At 36.4% G+C, this 20,959-nt stretch overlaps 1 protein-coding gene across 1 annotated transcript in view; it reads left to right on the forward strand.

The window, feature by feature from the left end:
• Positions 1–20,959, forward strand: part of DMD (dystrophin) — a 2,004,585-nt gene that overhangs the window by 936,075 nt on the left and 1,047,551 nt on the right. The window contains exon 43 of the mRNA XM_082716529.1: positions 5,619–5,791. Coding sequence (XP_082572655.1) covers positions 5,619–5,791 — 173 coding nt within the window. The remainder of the gene's footprint in view (positions 1–5,618; positions 5,792–20,959) is intronic.

Below are 20,959 nucleotides of genomic sequence, written 5' to 3' on the forward strand. Positions count from 1 at the left end.
AAGCTCAGACCATGCAGAAATGTGAAAAGAGGAGCACCTGGGTGGCTCAGGCAGTTGAGTCTCTGATTCTGGATTTGGGCCCAGGTCATGATCTCAGGGTTGTGAGATTGAGCCCCATGTTGGACTCCACACTGGGTGTGAAGCCTGGATCTAGCATGTCCCAAAAAGCAAATAAAAAGTCTCAAAAGTGGTTCACTCTGTAAAAAAAAAAAAAAAAAAAAAAAAAAAAGAATCTCTTTCTCTCTCTCCTTCTGCCCCTACCTTCCCCTGACTTCCATGTACTCTCCCTCTCTCTCTCTAAAAAAGAAAAAAAAAAAAGGAAGAAGAGAGAGAGAGAGAGAAAAGGAAAAAGGAAAAAAGGATAAAGGAAAAGAAATGTGAAAAGATGTATGACCCAACAATAGTCACCGTCTCATTAGTCTGCAAAATCTGATGCCAGCTGCCTATTGGATATCTACAGGCTATGCTCCAAGGCTTCTCAGTATGATCATATGCAAAACTGAACTCAGCACTTACACACAGAGAACCTGTTTATCCATCTGAAATCCTTTTACCCAGTGACACTACTATTCATCCAGGTGCACAGGCCAGAAGTTTGGGAATAATTTGAGTCTTTCCTCTTCTTCACTCAATACACAGTCATAAAGTTCTGCCAAGTTTTCTTCCTAACCAACTTTCTCAATGCAACTCCAATGTGAATACCAACAAGATACTTAATTATCTTGATGGTTTCAAAAAAAATAATTTATTTTCAGTGCTCCAGAATTCATTATTTATGCACCACACCCAGTGCTCCATGCAATACGTGCCCTCCATAATACCACCACCAGGCTCACCCAACTTCCCACCCCTCTCTCCTTCAAAACCCTCAGTTAGTTCCTCAGAGTCCACAGTCTCTCATGGTTCATCTCCCCCTCCAATTTACCCCAACTTCCTTCTCCTGTCCATCTCCCCATGTCTTCCATGTTATTCCTTATGCTCCACAAGTAAGTGAAACCATATAATTGACTCTCTCTGCTTGACTTGTTTCACTCAGCATAGTCTCTTCCAGTCCTGTCCATGTTGATAGAAAAGTTGGGTATTCATCCTTTCTGATGGAGGCATAATACTCCATTGTATATATGGACCATATCTTCTTTATCCATTTGTCCATTGAAGGGCATCTTGGTTCTTTCCACAGTTTGGCAACTGTGGCAATTGCTGCTATGAACATTGGGGTACAGATGGCCCTTCTTTTCACTACATCTGTATCTTAGTGGTAAATACCCAGTAAGTGCAATTGCAGGTTAAAAGGGAAGGGGGGTGGGATTATGGACATTGGGGAGGGTATGTGCTTTGGTGAGTGCTGTGAAGTGTGTAAACCTGGTGATTCACAGACCTGTACCCCTGGGGATAAAAATATATGTTTATAAAAAATAAAAAATTAATAAAAAAAAGGGAAGCTCTATTTTTAATTACTTAAGGAATCGCCACAGTGTTTTCCAAAGTGGCTTTACCAACTTGCATTCCCACCAACAGTGTAAGAAGGTTCCCCTTTCTCCACATCCTCTTCAACACATGTTGTTTCCTGTCCTGTTAATTTTGGCCATTATAACTGGTGTAAGGTGGTATTTCAATATGGTTTTGATTTGAATTTCCCTGATGGCTAGTGATGATAAAAATTTATTCATTTGTTTGTTAGCCATTTGTATGTTTTCATTGGAGAAGTGTATGTTCATGGCTTCTTCCCATTTTTTGATGTGAGTATCTGTTTTGTGTGTGTTGAGTTTGAGGAGTCCTTTATATATCTTGGATATCAGCCTTTTGTCTGTACTGTCGTTTGCGAGTATCATCTCCCATTCCATGGGTTGCCTCTTTGTTTTGCTGACAGTTTCCTTTGCTGTGCAGATTTTGATTTTGATGAAGTCCTAAAAGTTCATTTTCTCTTTTGTTTCCTTTGCCTTTGGAGACATATCTTGAAAGAAGTTGCTGTGGCCAATGTCAAAGAGGTTACTGCCTGTGTTGTCCTCTAGGATTCTGATGGATTCCTGCCTCACATTGAGGTCTTTTATCCATTTCAAATTTATCTTTGTGTATGGTGTAAGAGAATGTTCTTCTACACATAGCTGCCCAATTTTCCCAGCACCATTTATTGAAGAGACTATTTTTTCCACTGTATATTTTTTTCCTGATTTGTCAAGGATTAGTTGACCATAAAGTTGAGGGTCCATATCTGGGCTCTCTGCTCTGTTCCTCAGGTCTATGTGTCTAGACAGTAGGTTCCAGGGGGATTATTTGTACTCCTTTCTTGCTTTTGTATATATTTGAAATTTTCCATCACAATTACTAGATGAATCATGGCTTCCCATGGGGTACTGACTTGCATTCAGAATCTCTAAAGCACATTATTAAACATCTCTAGCCTCTGTTTCCTGACCCATCTTCTTCTAATCCTCTACATTTCCAAAAAGTCAGCCAAATATGACTTTTCATCTTCCCTTTCTTTGCATATGTGTTACCTAGTAAGCATAATGCCCTTCTCACTTTAACTACTCAGCTATGTACACTCCAAATTGCACTTCCTTCATGAGTTCTTTCCTCAATGTATGACCAAATATGGTATATGATTCAGTCCTTCTTTGAACTTCCATAAAAGAATAGACTTAGAATGCTCATCAAATTCCTTTTTGTCATCTAGCTGGGGCTTCTACAGTATTATTTCTTCCTTCATTTCTCCAAACCACACCCTCTCTATCTACCACAATAAGGTCCATTTCAAACTTCTTAAAAACAAACAAATAAAACTGTGCTTCACATACCTTTGCTTCCTTTGTATTGATCCTGGTATATGGTAGAATTCAAAAATGTTTGCTCAATTGACATGTCTATAACAATTCAGATGAGCAAAATAATCAAATTCATACTAGTAAGACTAACCAAATATATACTTTTTAGCATTTTTTTAAAAAATCAATATTATTAAAGATGTGTATTGCATAATGAACTTGTGTGGGGTTTTTTTTTAGTTTTTTTTCCCTTAAATATAATACAGATGAAAACTTTTGAATTAACTTATAGGATACAGTAGTTTCTTCCTTTATTCAACAAAATACGTTGAGTAACTTACCATGTGCCATGAATAAGTTTAAGTTCTGAGAACCCAGTAGAAATTTAGACAGACAACATTTCCTATACTTATAGGGTCTAGTCTAGTAGTGTAGAAAGACTGGTAGATATATAATTTAATGTTAGTCATAAATGTCAGGAAGAAAAATGAAGAGTACAGGGAATACAAAATTGTTAGTCCTTCTATTTAAAATAGAGTGGTAGAGAGGGCTCTTCTTAGATGAGAAAGAAGTGAGAGTACTAGTCATATAAATGTCTTGGAGTGAAAGAATATTTTTGGCAGAGAGAACAGCAAGTACAGGAGAAACCTGGAAGCAAGAGAATGCTTGGCATTCTTGAGAAACACAAAAAGATTAATGAGGCTGAAACATTCTAGACTCAGAGGAGACTAAGAAAAGTAAGATCAGAAAGGTAGACAACATACAACCAACGTACAGCCAAGTCATTTAGAACTTAATAGGCCATGGTAAAGATGATGACCTTGATGAGGAGCCATTGGAGGATTTTGAACAGAGTAGGAATATGACCGATTTATGTTTTGAAAAAAATCTTTTTGGCTCTTGTATGGAGAACTGTAAACTGTAAAGACCAGGGAAGCAGTGGACAAGAAGGTGGAAGAAAAACCAGGAAGAGTTCAGGTTACAGAAGCCAAATGAAGATAGAGTGTTAAGATGGAGGGAGTTATATATCACATTTTGATGAGGACTGTGAATTAACCAATGAAACTGAACATGTTGAAATCACTGGAATTCAGTGATGATGATTTTAATAAGTCAGTAATTAAGAATTGCAGGACTGTAGTGTATAATGGGCTGATATCCAAGTTCTATAAAGAACTTCTCAAACTCAATACTCAGAAAACAAATAATCAGGTCAAAAAATGGGCAGAAGACATGAACAGACACTTCTTCAGAGAAGACATACAAATGGCTAACCTACACATGAAAAAATATCATTTTTATCCATCAGGGAAATTGAAATCAAAACCACATTGGGATACCACCTTACACCAGTTAGAATGGCAAAAATTGACAAGACAAGTAACAACAAATGTTGGAGATGCTGTGGAGAAATAGGAACCCTCTTACATTCTTGGTGGGAATGCGGGTTGATGCAGCCACTTTAGAAAACAGTGTGGCAGTTTCTCAAAAAATTAAAAATAGAGCTACCTTATGCCCAAGCAATTGCACCACTGGGTATTTACTTCAAAGATACAGATGTAGTGAAAATAAGGGCCACACGAATCCCAACATTCATAGCAACAGTGTCCACAATAGCCAAACTGTGGAAAGACCCAAGATGCCCTTCAACAGCCTGAAGGATAAAGAAGATGTGGTCCTCATATACAATGGAATATTATTCAGTCATCAGAAAAGGTGAATACCCAACTTTTGCATCAACGTGGATGGGACTAGAAGAGATTATGCTGAGTGAAATAAGTCAAGCAGAGAGAGTCAAGTATCACATGGTTTCACTTGTGGAACATAAGGAATAACATGGAGGACATCAAAAGAAGGAAGGGGAAAATGAAGGGGAAAATTGGAGGGAGAGATGAACCATGAGGGACTATGGACTCCACGAAACAAACTGAGGGTTTCAGAGGGGAGGGGGTTGAGGAATGGGTGAGCCTGGTAATGGGTATTAAGGAGGGCATGTATTACATGGAGCACTATGTGTTAGACACAAACAATGAATCATGGAACACTACATCAAAAACTAATGGTGTATTCTATGGCAACTAACATAACATAAAAAAAAACGAAGGAGAAGAATTGAAGGGTTGATCTATAATAGCCAAATTATGGAAACAGCCCAAATGCCAAATGTCCATCAACTGATGAATGGATAAAGAAGAGGTAGTGTCTGTGTGTGTGTGTGTACATGTATATACATATATATGGTATAAAAAATACCATACATATATATGGTATAAACGTGTACTCCAGAGCCCATTATATATATATATACATGTATACTCATATACTCTTTCTCTCACACAATGGAATACTACTCAGCCATAAGAAAGAATGAAATCTTGCCATTTGCAATGATGTTGATGGAGCTAGAGGGTATTATGCCAAGTGAAATAAGTCAGTCATTGAAAGACAAATACCATATAGTTTTACTCATATGCGGAAGAAACAAAACAGATGAATATAAGGGAATGTATAAAAGGGAGAGGGAGGCAAACCATAAGAGAGACTCTGAACTATAGACAACAACAGGGTTGCTAGAGGGGTGGTGTGGGTGAGTTAAATGAGGAGATGAGGATTAAGGAGGGCACTTGCTGTGGTAAGCACTAGGTTTTACATACAACTGAAGATTCTCTAAATTCTACCCCTAAAGTGAATATTATATAATATGTTAACTCACTAGAATTTAAATAAAAACTTGAAATACAAAAAAAAGAATTACAAGGCTATTGTTATTTCTGAGGTTTATAAATTTTCTTTTATCTCTTTTCATAGACAGCTGATACATTTCTGATGTATTTCAAATTTTCTATATCACAGAACATAAAAGACAACTTGCAACAAATCTCAGGTCGGATTGACATCATACACAATAAGAAGACAGCAGCATTGCACAGTGCCACCCCAGCAGAAAGGGCAAAGCTCCAGGAAGCTCTCTCACGGCTCGATGTCCAATGGGAAAGAGTTAACAAAATATACAAGGACCGACAAGGGTAGGTAACACTTTTATTTTCCTAAATTACTATACCTGTTTTCAGAGAAAACTCTGAAGTTCATTTCAGTGTTCTCCATGGAAAGGTAGGGACGAAGAAAGGAAGAAGTGTTATTATCATTGGGAAAAGGTAAGTGAAGTGAGAATCAATAATGGTGAATAGACTAATAATCGGAATTCTAGAAATTATTCTGTACTGGGGTTAGCATTATGTTGGGGCACACTATATTTTAAAATTTCATGTAATGTCAAATAGGTTTTGTCATTTATTGAGGTGGCTCAAACAACTGTACGGTATAAAGTACATATCTTTGGTCAAATCTGTGTCATATATTTATAGCAAACTGATATTTAGATTAATATGTTTGAAATATAAGCTATCAGTGGAAAGTTGATTTTCACTTATCAGTTGTATTTTGAAGGTTTTGTCATTTAATTGAGGAGGCTTAAACAACTGTACAGTATAAAATGCATATCTTTGGTCAGATCTGTGTCCTATATATTTATAGCAAATTGATATTTAGATTAATATGTTTGAAATATAAGCTATCAGCAAAAAGTTGATTTACACTTACCAGTTCTATTTTGTTTTAGATTACCAGTTCTATTTTGAAGGTGATATATAACATATTGCAGTCCCTCAACTATTTTTGCTATGAATAATTTGTTGATTTAAAATAATTTTTTAGGGCTTGCCTTAATTAACATACATAGCTTGTAACCACATTTTCAAAAATTCACATATTCTTCAGCCTCACACGACAAGAAGTAGAATGTTGTTTTCTTTTCCTATTTTAGGTTAAAAGTAATGGAGTTCTAATGATTTAAAACAATCTGTTTTAATGATTATAGTTCTAAAGATTGACAGTGTTCTTTATTATTCTCAAAGAAAACCATTTTTAATAATTCCAGGGGACGTCCCTCTTAACTGTCTTATCTGTCCATTTCTAAATATCCTTACTTCTACTTTAGTTCTTTATTTACTATAGTAGGTTTATAAACTGATACTTACAGCAGAAATCTCCATTAATTCTAATAATCATCCCCATTTTGTTCCCAATTATCTTTCATCCAGGGTTGTTTTTCTAAGGTCTAAGAACTTTAGTACCATTATTTCATTCTCCTTAGAATTAAGTCCAGATTCCTTTATTGGACATTTAAGGCCTTCACATGACCATCGTCCTTTTGTTCAGTCTCATGACTTTTCAGTCCCCGCCTGTCCTACAACTTCTCCAAAGTCTGTTACCAAAACACCTTTGAGACAGTAAGAATGGCTATATTGCTATTGTTTTCATATATGATTCATGTATGACCATGTATTACTCAGCCATTACCATAATATGGTGGTATATAAAGCTGTACTCCAGAACCCAGTGACATAAAACAAAAAGGATTTATTTTCATGGTCATGGGTCTTTAAGTTGCCTTTGGTTTGGCTGACTAAGGCTGGGCTCATGGGCAGCTGTTTCAAACTGTAGGATAGCTGAGGCAGGCTCTGAGATATGCGTCAGGTTAAGGTCTGTTCTGTCTCTTTCTCCTGAGCCTAAAATGCAGGGTCAGTGGCATTCTCTTCTCATGACAGATCTCCAGACCATGGACCAGATGTAAAACTCCTTTGTGGACCTGTGCTTATATTACGGGCTACTTCTGGCCTGGGCCCACATTAAATTCACTCCCGTTCCACTGGCCAGAGAAAGCCTGACATCAAGAGAGGGGCAAAATAGTCTCTTTCTACAGTGGAAAGGGAAGAAGAGTGACTACTTGTTGAAAAATAAGCCAAACTATTGTTGATATTTGATGATTAATAATAAAGAAATGTTTACAGCTAGAAATGACCTTAGTGGTTTTATCCTACTTCATTGTTTTACAGAGAACACTATATTACAAAGATATTAAATGACTTACCCAAATACATATTAAATAGCACATCTGCATATTTCCATTTCACCAAAATATTTAGCTCTAATAGGTTTGCATAGTGCATACTCACAATAAGTTACAAATATGAGAAAATGCATTAGACTCTTGATATTCATAAGGCATAGGTTCTGGGACCATCATTAATCACCAAATTCATGAATGCTATAATGGCAAAACTTTTATTAAATGTCATAAAGTAAAATAGACATTACTTTTTAGGTGAGGGCAAGTAAAGAATTAAAAGCCAGTCTTATCTGTGACTGCTCACTCATTATCTAAAAGACTTGCGTTCATACCTTGTCTTCCCGCAAATAGAATTTCAACATGTGTCTTGTCTTAGTAAAGTTGCGAATCTCCAAAATACTAAAAGTGGTTTTTTTTCCCTGTGGGAACACAAACAGTAAACACAATGAATATTTAATTCATGAATCCTGTGTGTCTATGTACTGATCCATGTATATGGATAGATACACAAATATGTAAAATAAATATTTAAGTTTTGGGGAAATTAACATTGCTGCTAAATTCTGTTGTTATCTAATTCTTGGTGGGTACTCACTGCTTTCAAAAGATACCTGCAGAAAACATGTGAACATAAAGAGATAATTAACCTAAGATCCACCTAGTATTAGAGAAACATACTCCATTCTTTCTTTCAACAAACATTTAAGGAGTGCCAGATACTCTGTTGTCTTTACTTACTTTCTTTTTTTTTAAGATTTTATTTATTTGACAGACAGAGATCACAAGTAAGCAGAGAGGCAGACAGAGAAAGAGGAGGAAGCAACTCCCGGCTGAGCAGAAAGTCAAATGCAGGGCTTGATCCCAGGACCCTGAGATCATGACCTGAGCCGAAGGCAGCGGCTTAACCCATTGAGCCACCCAGGCACCCTTCACTTTCTTTCTGACACCAGCTTTACTATTCCTTAAATGGTTAATGAATTTGCGCCATTTTCAGGAAACTATTCCCCAAGCCTAAGAGGATAGCACAGTACAAATGAGATAATAAAAATGAAAGCAGTTTCTAGACTACACATTGCTGTACAGCCATAAGATGGCATTATTGTGTAGCAACACAGTTCTTATCTGACATCAAGTAAGTGATTTTTTTAAAAAATCACTATTCCTTTTTGGAATCCCATTTAGTCAGATACTTTGGGATGGCTCACCCATACACACAAGTAGTTAAATTCAAGGTGATTCTGAGCTTTAGATCTGATGTAAAGAGGACATGAGAGTAAGAGTAGTGATTCTTACAATAGTGAATTTTTAGATCAAAATGAAGTGTCATAAAATGGGGAAAAAAGGGTGAGGACATTAAAAAAAATCAAATGCCAGTACCAGTGATATTTCAGAAGATAAGAAATAGGAGGATAGTGCTACAGACAAGAAGCCAGATGCGAAGAAAATACATATTTTGTGAGTCCATTTATAAAAAACTCAAAAACGGGCATATTGGGGAGTTAACAGTCAGATATAGTTGTTACCTTTATGAAGAGTAGTGATTAACAAGAGCAGATCTTTTGATCTGGATGTTGTTAGCATTGATATATTTCTGTTAAGATAGTTTATGTAATTATGCACTTGTGATTTGTACTCTTTTCTCTGTATATGCTATACTTGAATGAATTTTACACTTAAATTTTTTAAATAATACATAAATTCTTTTTTTAAGTACAAGAAGGACCTCACCTCAAAATTAAAAAAAAAAAAAAGTGTATCTTACAGAAGAGCATGTTACGTTGTTGTACTTTTGGCATTACACCATGGACTCCGAACATTTTCTAATTGACCAGTACCTACTCTCAGATAAGTATGTGGGCACTACTGCTCTAGAGAAAGATTTTCCAATGTTACCACCATCATGCTGGGACCGCAGGGCCACATGTTGATAGGATGCTGGGGGGTAGAGAGCAGGAAGATGCTTCCCCAGGGATTTCTCCTTTGTTTAATTCCCTTAGTGCCAAGTCCAGAAAACTAAAGCACTCACAGATTCTTGCTGCCATTTGTACTGCATGAAGGAAAATGAGACAATGAAAGAAATGAAAGGGGAGAAAACAGGAATAGAAACCAAAGAAATCTGATTTGAAGAGAAAGTGCCTTAATCATCTCTGTATTCAGACTCTAGGGAATGAGCATGTAATTCTGCAAGCCCACTCCTAACGCAAGTTTCTCATAAGCATTTTCTCTCACTTGTGATTTTTCTACTGAGACATTCAGTAAATATTTTTCTCTCATGTCAAGGTGAGGGAAATAACCCCATACTCCTCACAGAGGGAAAGAATAATATACTAATCCTCATGTCACCACCATACAATTTTATCCTCTAAAGTGGAAGCTAGAGGGACAGATGCATATTCTGGGAGCTTTTCCAGAATTGTTTGTTCCTAAATGAGACATTCAGCTATTGCAGCATTAGCAGCCTCTTCTATTTGTCACAGAGCCATATGTAGTTGGGAAGATACATTGTAAGCACATGCAGGATCCTGACGACTCAGGGAAGATTAACACTGCAGCCTTAGAATTAGTCTCTACTAAAGGTAAAGATTTTCATGCAAGATTGGATTTTCATATTCCGCTTCTCCCGCCAGGTATAAGTATACATACTAATACATGATTCTACTGGTAGTTTTTGAACTTGGGAGAATTAAGGAGAGCTTAAATAAAAAAAATAAAATAAAATAAAATAAAAAATAAAAAAACCTAAACATGGGAAAGTCTTTTTGTATCTTATTCCAGAATCAATGTTGTATGGACCAGGGAAAGAATTCTCATGCATTCATTCATGGGACTGATACAGACAAAGATGTGTTAAATTGAAGAAGTAAAATTTTCTATTTGTGGCCCACTTTTTTTCTACTTTGGGCCATGATGTATGGAGAAGGCTTCTGTTTCGGTTCTTCACATCAAGATCTTTTTAAAAGAAAATCCTTATTTATTAAATCATTGATTTGATAGAATTCATTTTTAAAGCTTAGTTATCTATGTAAAGACAATAACACATTATTTATCTCTCCATATGTATCAGAAAATATTCCTATTCATAGATACATAGGCATATTCACCAATTTACCTAAGCATTTTAGAAATATTTTTAAAATATTTTAAAGTTTACTGTTAACCTTCAAGCTCTTCTAAGTTAAGTATCTTGTTTGCTATCTGCTTTGTCTACATCAATTTTTCTGATTTATTTTATTAGGTCCTGGATATCAAAAATCATGTCAATTTTGCTTGCCTGTACGATGCCCAGTATAGCACTGTGATTAATAAATACTCTTTGAAGATAATGATGATGATGAAACTATAATTTGACAGCACTGACATTTCATATATGCCAGAAATAGATCATCAGAACTTTAAGAAAGGCAGCTTTCTTCCTGCCTTATCATTTTATGTAGTCAGCATCCAGCACACTTCACCTCTACACTGTCTCCTCTGCCCTTTGTTCTCTCTTGTGTATTTTAGTTTAGGGACTAAGCCTCCTGAGTATCACCTTATCTTTTATTTTGCTCTGTTTGAGTGTATATATTTCTTCCTGGGCTCTGTAGAGTTTAAACCAATCCCTACATATTGTTAATATCTTTCACTGTCCAGTTGTTGCACTTTGCATAGCACCGAGAGGGCAATCGCAAGCCAAATAGAGGAGGTTTTGTTTGCACCCCACAGCCTGAAATGAAGTATATGATTTGACTGCTGATGCCAGTTACATGGAGGTTTTACCACCAGAGACAAACTTTAAGCCACAAAGGATTAATCCTGTATAGTTGGTGTTCAGAGGTATTTAATGTCCATGCATTCCTACTTACCAGTCTCATTAAAACAAACTAATTATCAACAAACTATACCCTTATCTCATAACTGTTATTTTGAAACTCTGTTTAAAACATGAATCATTCAGTACTGTGTACCATTTGAATTAGATACCTAAACTAGTCCTTGATTGTAGATTTTTTTAAGCTTTTCTTTAAATTCTAGTTAGTTAACATACAGTATAATGTTCCCTTGCTTACTTATAACCTCTTCTGAATTCTTCTTTGTTGGCAATGGTTGGCAAAGGAATAGAATGGAGGAGATCTGTTGTAATTATTTAAGGAAAGGGCTTTTTGAAATGCATTAAATATAAGTCTGTTTCTACCTATCAGCTTCTCTTCTGTATGTTTCTATTGCTATTTCAAAGCACTCCAGAGTTGCAGAGTGATTTGCTTTTTATAATAGTCATTTCATACAGGATCATTTGCCTTATATCTTCAACATTTTCAGATTCTTATAAATCTTTACAGTTCACATCAAGGTTAGTTTAAAACTTGCTTCAAATAAGAAATTGACTAGATATAAAATTCATATAATCTTAGAGCTAACCAAAGATCAATATCCTGAATCTTTTTCTCAAAGTAATTGAACATTTTTGTTTTCTGGGATAGCTGTATACACACATTTCCATTCCTCCCCATAGATGATTCTATTTCTTCAGTGTACAGGGGCTGTAGTTGGCTTCTTTGTTATTTAAATAAACTTGTATTTTCATTACTGTCAAAGGGAAAGGGTTCTAATATAGAAACCAATTTTATGACTATGGGACTAGCCTCATTTTGGAAATAAGGCCACTATTTAACTTTACTTGTGTGTTTCTTGGTTTTGTTATATCACACATTTCCCTTCTCTAAATATACATTTTTTCCCTTCTAAATGGAATGGACAAATTTTGGAGGAAAGCAAAACTGTGCTAAATATAATCTTTCCAGAAAGTCTCCTTATCAATTAGAGTTTGTTTTGGCTTCACTAAGATAGAAGCATTTTTTTCTCCTTAAAAATGTAGGATTATGGGGCATCTGGGTAGCTCAGTGGGTTAAGCCGCTGCCTTCGGCTCAGGTCATGATCTCAGGGTCCTGGGATCGAGTCCCGCATCGGGCTCTCTGCTCAGCAGGGAGCCTGCTTCCCTCTCTTTCTCTCTGCCTGCCTCTCCATCTACTTGTGATTTCTCTCTGTCAAATAGATAAATAAAATATTTTTAAAAAATGTAGGATTATGAAGTCAAGGCAGGTATAATGGCTCTGCTCATTCCTTATTTCTGCTCAGCTATCTTCACGTGGTGGGCTCTCCTTCACAGGTTGTAAGATGGGGTTCCCACCACTTATACATTCCAAGAAGGAAGATGGGAGAAGGGGGAAAGAGTGGCAAAGTGTACATACTAATTGTCTATTAATCAAGGGTCTTGGGAGCTACAACATTTTGGTTATATACCATTGACCAGAAGTCAGTCACACAACCACACCCAAGCTGCAAGGGATGCTGGGAAATGTTACATTTATTCCTGAGTGCTATGTGTTCTGCCAAAACAGTGTACTCTTATGGAAAAGCAGGAAAATGAATATTTGAAGAGAACTAACAATCTCTTCAACAGTTTTTGCAGAAGTCTATTTTGTTTTGTTTTTTTAAGCAGCCCTAAGAAATATGTAAAATGGGTGGTTAAGTCTAGAGTTATCTCCTTCCCCTACTCTTTTATCATTTTATGAACTCTGATTTTGGTAATATCTCACTTTGGCTTCCTGAATTCTGCTGACATAAACATAGAAGTTTTACATAATTGTCAATACCTGCTTGTTCTATCCCTCCATGTTCCCAAAACATTTTCTCATTAATCAATTTTTGTCTGACTTTTCCCCTCTTTTCCAACAAAGCCATGGCTTAGCCAAGGAGAGAGATGCATAAGTTTGTTGCCATAGTGCTCCTGGAGTATATATTCCATGACTTTGACTATAGTTGGGTTATTCATAGATTATAGCAGTTTAGATTACTAACACCAAGAATGACCACTAAAAATTAAGTATCTAAGACCAAAGCAGAAATTATGACAGTGAACTGAAACTTTAGTACATCTCCTTTTCTGAGCATATGAGATGAGCCTTGTCTAAGATTAAAGACTTTTTTTTAGCCACACCTATGTGCCAGGCATGCATTCAATGTTTTATATATAAGATTGCATCATCAGGAGAACTTCTTTTACAGATGAGGTACTTGAGATTTAGAGGGAATAAATCATGGTCTCAAGTATCCATAGAAAGAATATGCCAGAGCCTCTTTTTTGACTCAAGTTATGAACTCTCTTCTGTTGCATTCCTTGTCTTTTATACATTTCACATAGGATTTCTTGTATTTCTTGTGCTTATCAATTATGTTTTCTTCCAGAGGTCATTCTTCAGTATCAGTAAGAGGGATACATATAAAAACTATTTAAAGCCCTTGTCTCTGAAACCACGGTGCTTTAAAGAGATGTTTAGTATTTTGAAGGTAGTATCTTCATATTCATTATCTGTAGAGAAATAGATTGTGAATCTATAAGATGCTTGGCCAAACCAAGTGGTAAAGGATCTTCTGAAGTGATTGAGGAATGCTAAAACTTGTTTTTTGGCAAAGTCCTACTCATTATTCAGGACCCAGTGCAAATGCTACCATTTGGAAAACTTTGCTGGTATCAATTATTCCAGCCTCTGTGTTCCTAGAATTCTCTGTTTCTATAGTTTCCTTATTGGTGCTTACCATGAATTTAAAAGTCTTACATCACTGTGTGAAACTCTGTACCATCCAACAGAGCTTTTGTTACTATAGAGCAGCATAAACTATGCCATACACTTCCTGTCACCCCTAAGCTAAACACAGTATAATATTATGGTAGCTCTTCAATACATTATTTTCTTTTTTTAATTGAGGAGACCTGACATGTGAATGACAGACTGCTTACTCAAAATAAGGTTCTTGTTTCTTTGGTTAACAAGAACTTCATTCCTATTATAGTTCATTCAACCAAATATTTATGTAGTATAATTTTCCTCATATTTACTTTCAATTTTCCATAATAATACTGAATTATGACTTTGAAGTATGGATATAGCAATATATGATTAATATGAGGTCTTGATATGTTCTTTATGGTATGTGAGAAAAGTAAACAGTCTCTCATAAGGAAAAATATACCTGTGAGCCACTAAAGTCAACATAACTTCCTGGTAGAAGACAAAAAACTTTTTGTTTTTTGACTTACTTGCTTGTAAGTTATGGGTGTGTGTGTGTATGTGTGTGTGTGTGTGTGTGTGTGTGTGTGTGTGTGGTGGGTATTTGTTACCATTATAAAATTCTGATGCCTTAAAAAATCTGCTTACTCTGTGACAATTGCAAATTCTTGCCTGTAAGGCAATTTTCACAAGAATTATTTTCTTATTAGATTTTAGTTTATCCATGGACAGTCTCAAATTCCTCTTGAAAATATCAGTTTTCTCAAGGGAAAACTGCCCATTACAAGCTAAAAATGTGGTGTTTGAGAGATTTCTGTTTGAAACAAACATTTTCAATTTCTTTGTGGTTTCCCAAAATGGTTAGATACTTAGAAAAATAAACAACAGTTTAGATAGGCATTTTCAAATTCTTATATTTTAATAATTTGTATATTTGAGTAAATTTAAGATATAGATATAGATATAGTGAATTTTGTCTGCGTAGTTTCTCTTGCATTTCTTCTTCTCTTTTTTTCTTTCTTTCTATTTGTCTTTCCCTCATATTCAAAGATAATGCTAAAAACTAAGGATTGTTATTTCATGCCCTTTGTTTTAAAGTAATTCTGAGGTAATCAGAGATATAATTTTTATGGGTACCTCGCATAAAGTAGTAGCATCATAATTAGGACATAGATACAACTTCACATTTGTCTTATACCTTTCTCCCTATCTCCCAGTAACGTAAGAGTGACCCAAGGTAACTGTCCACTGGGCCCTTACTAAAGTTTTCCAGTATTGGTCAGTTGCTGTTACAATAATTGTGTCTAACAAACACACCTGGAATTAACAATAAATCATTATTCTCATGTTCCTGTCTACTTTTTTTTTTTTTACATTTTTTTTTTATAAACATATATTTTTATCCTCAGGGGTACAGGTCTGTGAATCACCAGGTTTACACACTTCACAGCACTCACCAAAGCACATACCCTCCCCAATGTCCATAATCCCACCCTCTTCTCCCAAACCCCCTCCCCCCCAGCAACCCTCAGTTTGTTTTGTGAGATTAAGAGTCACTTATGGTTTGTCTCCCTCCCAATCCCATCTTGTTTCATTTATTCTTCTCCTACCCACTTAAGCCTCCATGTTGCATCACCACTTCCTCATATCAGGGAGATCATATGATAGTTGTCTTTCTCTGCTTGACTTATTTCGCTAAGCATGATTCGCTCTAGTTCCATCCATGTTGTCGCAAATGGCAAGATTTCATTTCTTTTGATGGCTGCATAGTATTCCATTGTGTATATATACCACATCTTCTTGATCCATTCATCTGTTGATGGACATCTAGGTTCTTTCCATAGTTTGGCTATTGTGGACATCGCTGCTATAAACATTCGGGTGCATGTGCCCCTTTGGATCACTACATTTGTATCTTTAGGGTAAATACCCAATAGTGCAATTGCTGGGTCATAGGGCAGTTCTATTTCCAACATTCTGAGGAACCTCCATGCTGTTTTCCAGAGTGGCTGCACCAGCTTACATTCCCACCAACAATGTAGGAGGGTTCCCCTTTCTCCGCATCCTCGCCAGCATCTGTCATTTCCTGACTTGTTGATTTGAGCCATTCTGACTGGTGTGAGGTGATATCTCATTGTGGTTTTGATTTGTATTTCCCTGATGCCGAGTGATATGGAGCACTTTTTCATGTGTCTGTTGGCCATCTGGATGTCTTCTTTACAGAAATGTCTGTTCATGTCCTCTGCCCATTTCTTGATTGGATTATTTGTTCTTTGGGTGTTGAGTTTGCTAAGTTCTTTATAGATTCTGGACACTAGTCCTTTATCTGATATGTCGTTTGCAAATATCTTCTCCCATTCTGTCAGTTGTCTTTTGATTTTGTTAACTGTTTCCTTTGCTGTGCGAAAGCTTTTGATCTTGATGAAATCCCAGTAGTTCATTTTTTCCCTTGCTTCCCTTGCCTTTTGCGTTGTTCCTAGGAAGATGTTGCTGCGGCTGAGGTCGAAGAGGTTGCTGCCTGTGTTCTCCTCAAGGATTTTGATGGATTCCTTTCGCACATTGAGGTCCTTCATCCATTTTGAGTCTATTATTGTGTGTGGTGTAAGGAAATGGTCCAATTTCACTTTTCTACATGTGGCTGTCCAGTTTTCCCAGCCCCATTTATTGAAGAGGCTGTCTTTTTTCCATTGGACATTCTTTCCTGCTTTGTCGAAGATGAGTTGACCATAGATTTGAGGGTCTATTTCTGGGCTCTCTATTCTGTTCCATTGATCTATGTGTCTGTTTTTGTGCCAGTACCATGCTGTCTTGATGATGACAGCTTTGTAATAGAGCTTGAAGTCCGGAATTGTGATGCCACCAACATTGGCTTTCTTTTTCAATATCCCTTTGGCTATTCGAGGTCTTTTCTGGTTCCATATAAATTTTAGCATTATTTGTTCCATTTCTTTGAAAAAGATGGATGGTACTTTGATAGGAATTGCATTAAATGTGTAGATTGCTTTAGGTAGCATAGACATTTTCACAATATTTATTCTTCCAATCCAGGAGCATGGAACATTTTTCCATTTCTTTGTGTCTTCCTCAATTTCTTTCATGAGTACTTTATAGTTTTCTGAGTATAGATTCTGTGTCTCTTTGGTTAGGGTTATTCCTAGGTATCTTATGGTTTTGGATGCAATTGTAAATGGGATTGACTCCTTAATATCTCTTTCTTCTGTCTTGCTGTTGGTGTAGAGAAATGCAACTGATTTCTGTGCATTGATTTTATATCCTGACACTTTACTGAATTTCTGTATAAGTTCTAGCAGTTTTGGAGTGGATTCCTTTGGGTTTTCCACATATAGTATCATATCATCTGCGAAGAGTGATAATTTGACTTCTTCTTTGCCGATTTGGATGCCTTTAATTTCCTTTTGTTGTCTGATTGCTGAGGCTAGGACCTCTAGTACTATGTTGAATAGCAGTGGTGATAATGGACATCCCTGCCGTGTTCCTGACCTTAGTGGAAAAGCTTTCAGTTTTTCTCCATTGAGAATGATATTTGCGGTGGGTTTTTCATAGATGGCTTTGATAATATTGAGGTATGTGCCCTCTATCCCTACACTTTGAAGAGTTTTGATCAGGAAGGGATGCTGTACTTTGTCAAATGCTTTTTCAGCATCTATTGAGAGTATCATATGGTTCTTGTTCTTTCTTTTATTGATGTGTTCTATCACATTGACTGATTTGCGGATGTTGAACCAACCTTGCAGCCCTGGAATAAATCCCACTTGGTCGTGGTGAATAATCTTTTTAATGTACTGTTGAATCCTATTGGCTAGTATTTTGTTGAGTATTTTCGCATCTGTGTTCATCAAGGATATCGGTCTATAGCTCTCTTTTTTGGTGGGATCCTTGTCTGGTTTTGGGATCAAGGTGATGCTGGCCTCATCAAATGAGTTTGGAAGTTTTCCTTCCATTTCTATTTTTTGGAACAGTTTAAGGAGAATAGGAATTAGTTCTTCTTTAAATGTTTGGTAGAATTCCCCCGGGAAGCCGTCTGGCCCTGGGCTTTTGTTGTTTGGAGATTTTTAATGACTGTTTCAATCTCCTTACTGGTTATGGGTCTGTTCAGGCTTTCTATTTCTTCCTGGTTCAGTTGTGGTAGTTTATATGTTTCTAGGAATGCATCCATTTCTTCCAGATTGTCAAATTTATTGGCGTAGAGTTGCTCATAGTATGTTCTTATAATAGTTTGTATTTCTTTGGTGTTAGTTGTGATCTCTCCTCTTTCATTCATGATTTTATTTATTTGGGTCCTTTCTCTTTTCTTTTTCATAATTCGGGCCAGGGGTTTATCAATTTTATTAATTCTTTCAAAGAACCAGCTCCTAGTTTTGTTGATTTGTTCTATTGTTTTTTTGGTTTCTATTTCATTGATTTCTGCTCTGATCTTTATGATATCTCTTCTCCTGCTGGGCTTAGGGTTTCTTTCTTGTTCTTTCTCCAGCTCCTTTAGGTGTAGGGTTAGGTTGTGTACATGAGACCTTTCTTGTTTCTTGAGAAAGGCTTGTACCACTATATATTTTCCTCTCAGGACTGCCTTTGTTGTGTACCATAGATTTTGAACCGTTGTATTTTCATTATCATTTGTTTCCATGATTTTTTTCAATTCTTCTTTAATTTCCCGGTTGACCCATTCATTCTTTAGAAGGATACTGTTTAGTCTCCATGTATTTGGGTTCTTTCCAAACTTCCTTTTGTGGTTGAGTTCTAGCTTTAGAGCATTGTGGTCTGAAAATATGCAGGGAATGATCCCAATCTTTTGATACTGGTTGAGTCCTGATTTAGGACCGAGGATGTGATCTATTCTGGAGAATGTTCCATGTGCACTAGAGAAGAATGTGTATTCTGTTGCTTTGGGATGAAATATTCTGAATATATCTGTGATGTCCATCTGGTCCAGTGTGTCGTTTAAGGCCTTTATTTCCTTGCTGATCTTTTGCTTGGATGACCTGTCCATTTCAGTGAGGGGAGTGTTAAAGTCCCCTACTATTATTGTATTATTGTTGATGTGTTTCTTTGATTTTGTTATTAATTGGTTTATATAGTTGGCTGCTCCCACGTTGGGGGCATAGATATTTAAAATTGTTAAATCTTCTTGTTGGACAGACCCTTTGAGTATGATATAGTGTCCTTCCTCATCTCTTATTATAGTCTTTGGCTTAAAATCTAATTGATCTGATATAAGGATTGCCACTCCTGCTTTCTTCTGATGTCCATTAGCATGGTAAATTCTTTTCCACCCCCTCACTTTAAATCTGGAGGTGTCTTCGGGCTTAAAATGAGTTTCTTGGAGGCAACATATAGATGGGTTTTGTTTTTTTATCCATTGTGATACCCTGTGTCTTTTGACAGGGGCATTTATCCCATTCACATTCAGGGTAACTATTGAGAGATATGAATTTAGTGCCATTGTATTGCCTGTAAGGTGACTGTTACTGTATATGGTCTCTGTTCCTTTCTGATCTACCACTTGTAGGCTCTCTCTTTGCTTAGAGGACCCCTTTCAAGATTTCCTGTAGAGCTGGTTTGGTGTTTGCAAATTCTTTCAGTTTTTGTTTGTCCTGGAAGCTTTTAATCTCTCCTTCTATTTTTAATGATAGCCTAGCTGGATATAGTATTCTTGGCTGCATGTTTTTCTCATTTAGTGCTCTGAAAATATCATGCCAGCTCTTTCTGGCCTGCCAGGTCTCTGTGGATAAGTCAGCTGCCCATCTAATATTTTTACCATTGTATGTTACAGACTTCTTTTCCCGGGCTGCTTTCAGGATTTTCTCTTTGTCACTGAGACTTGTAATTTTTACTATTAGGTGACGGGGTGTGGGCCTATTCTTATTGATTTTGAGGGGCGTTCTCTGAACCTCCTGAATTTTGATGCTCATTCCCTTTGCCATATTGGGGAAATTCTCCCCAATAATTCTCTCCAGTATACCTTCTGCTCCCCTCTCTCTTTCTTCTTCTTCTGGAATCCCAATTATTCTAATGTTGTTTCGTCTTATGGTGTCACTTATCTCTCGAATTCTCCCCTCGTGGTCCAGTAGCTGTTTGTCCCTCTTTTGCTCAGCTTCTTTATTCTCTGTCATTTGGTCTTCTATATCACTAATTCTTTCTTCTGCCTCATTTATCCTAGCAGTGAGAGCCTCCATTTTTGATTGCACCTCATTAATAGCTTTTTTGATTTCAACTTGGTTAGATTTTAGTTCTTTTATTTCTCCAGAAAGGGCTTTTATATCTCTCGAGAGAGTTTCTCTAATATCTTCCATGCCTTTTTCGAGCCCGGCTAGAACCTTGAGAATTGTCATTCTGAACTCTAGATCTGACATATTACCGATGTCTGTATTGATTAGGTCCCAAGCCATCGGTACTGCCTCTTGTTCTTTTTTTTGTGTTGAATTTTTACGTCTTGTCATTTTGGCCAGATAAGAGTAAATGAAGGGGCAAGTAAAATACTAAAAGGGTGGCAACAACCCCAGGAAAATATGCTTTAACCAAATTAGAAGAGATCCAAAATCGTGAGTGGGGAGAAAGGGGCTAAAAAAAGGTTCAAAAAGGAAGAAAGAAAAAAAAAGAACAAAGAAAAAAAAAAAAAGAAAAGAAAAAAATTTTTTAAAAAAGAAAACACCTGAGAAAATTGTAAAAAAGAAAAAATATATATATTAGATAACCTAGTAAAAAATCGTTAAAAAAGAAAAAGG

This window comes from Mustela nivalis (genome assembly GCF_964662115.1).
Source record: "Mustela nivalis genome assembly, chromosome: X".
In the NCBI taxonomy this organism is placed as follows: Eukaryota; Metazoa; Chordata; class Mammalia; order Carnivora; family Mustelidae; genus Mustela; species Mustela nivalis.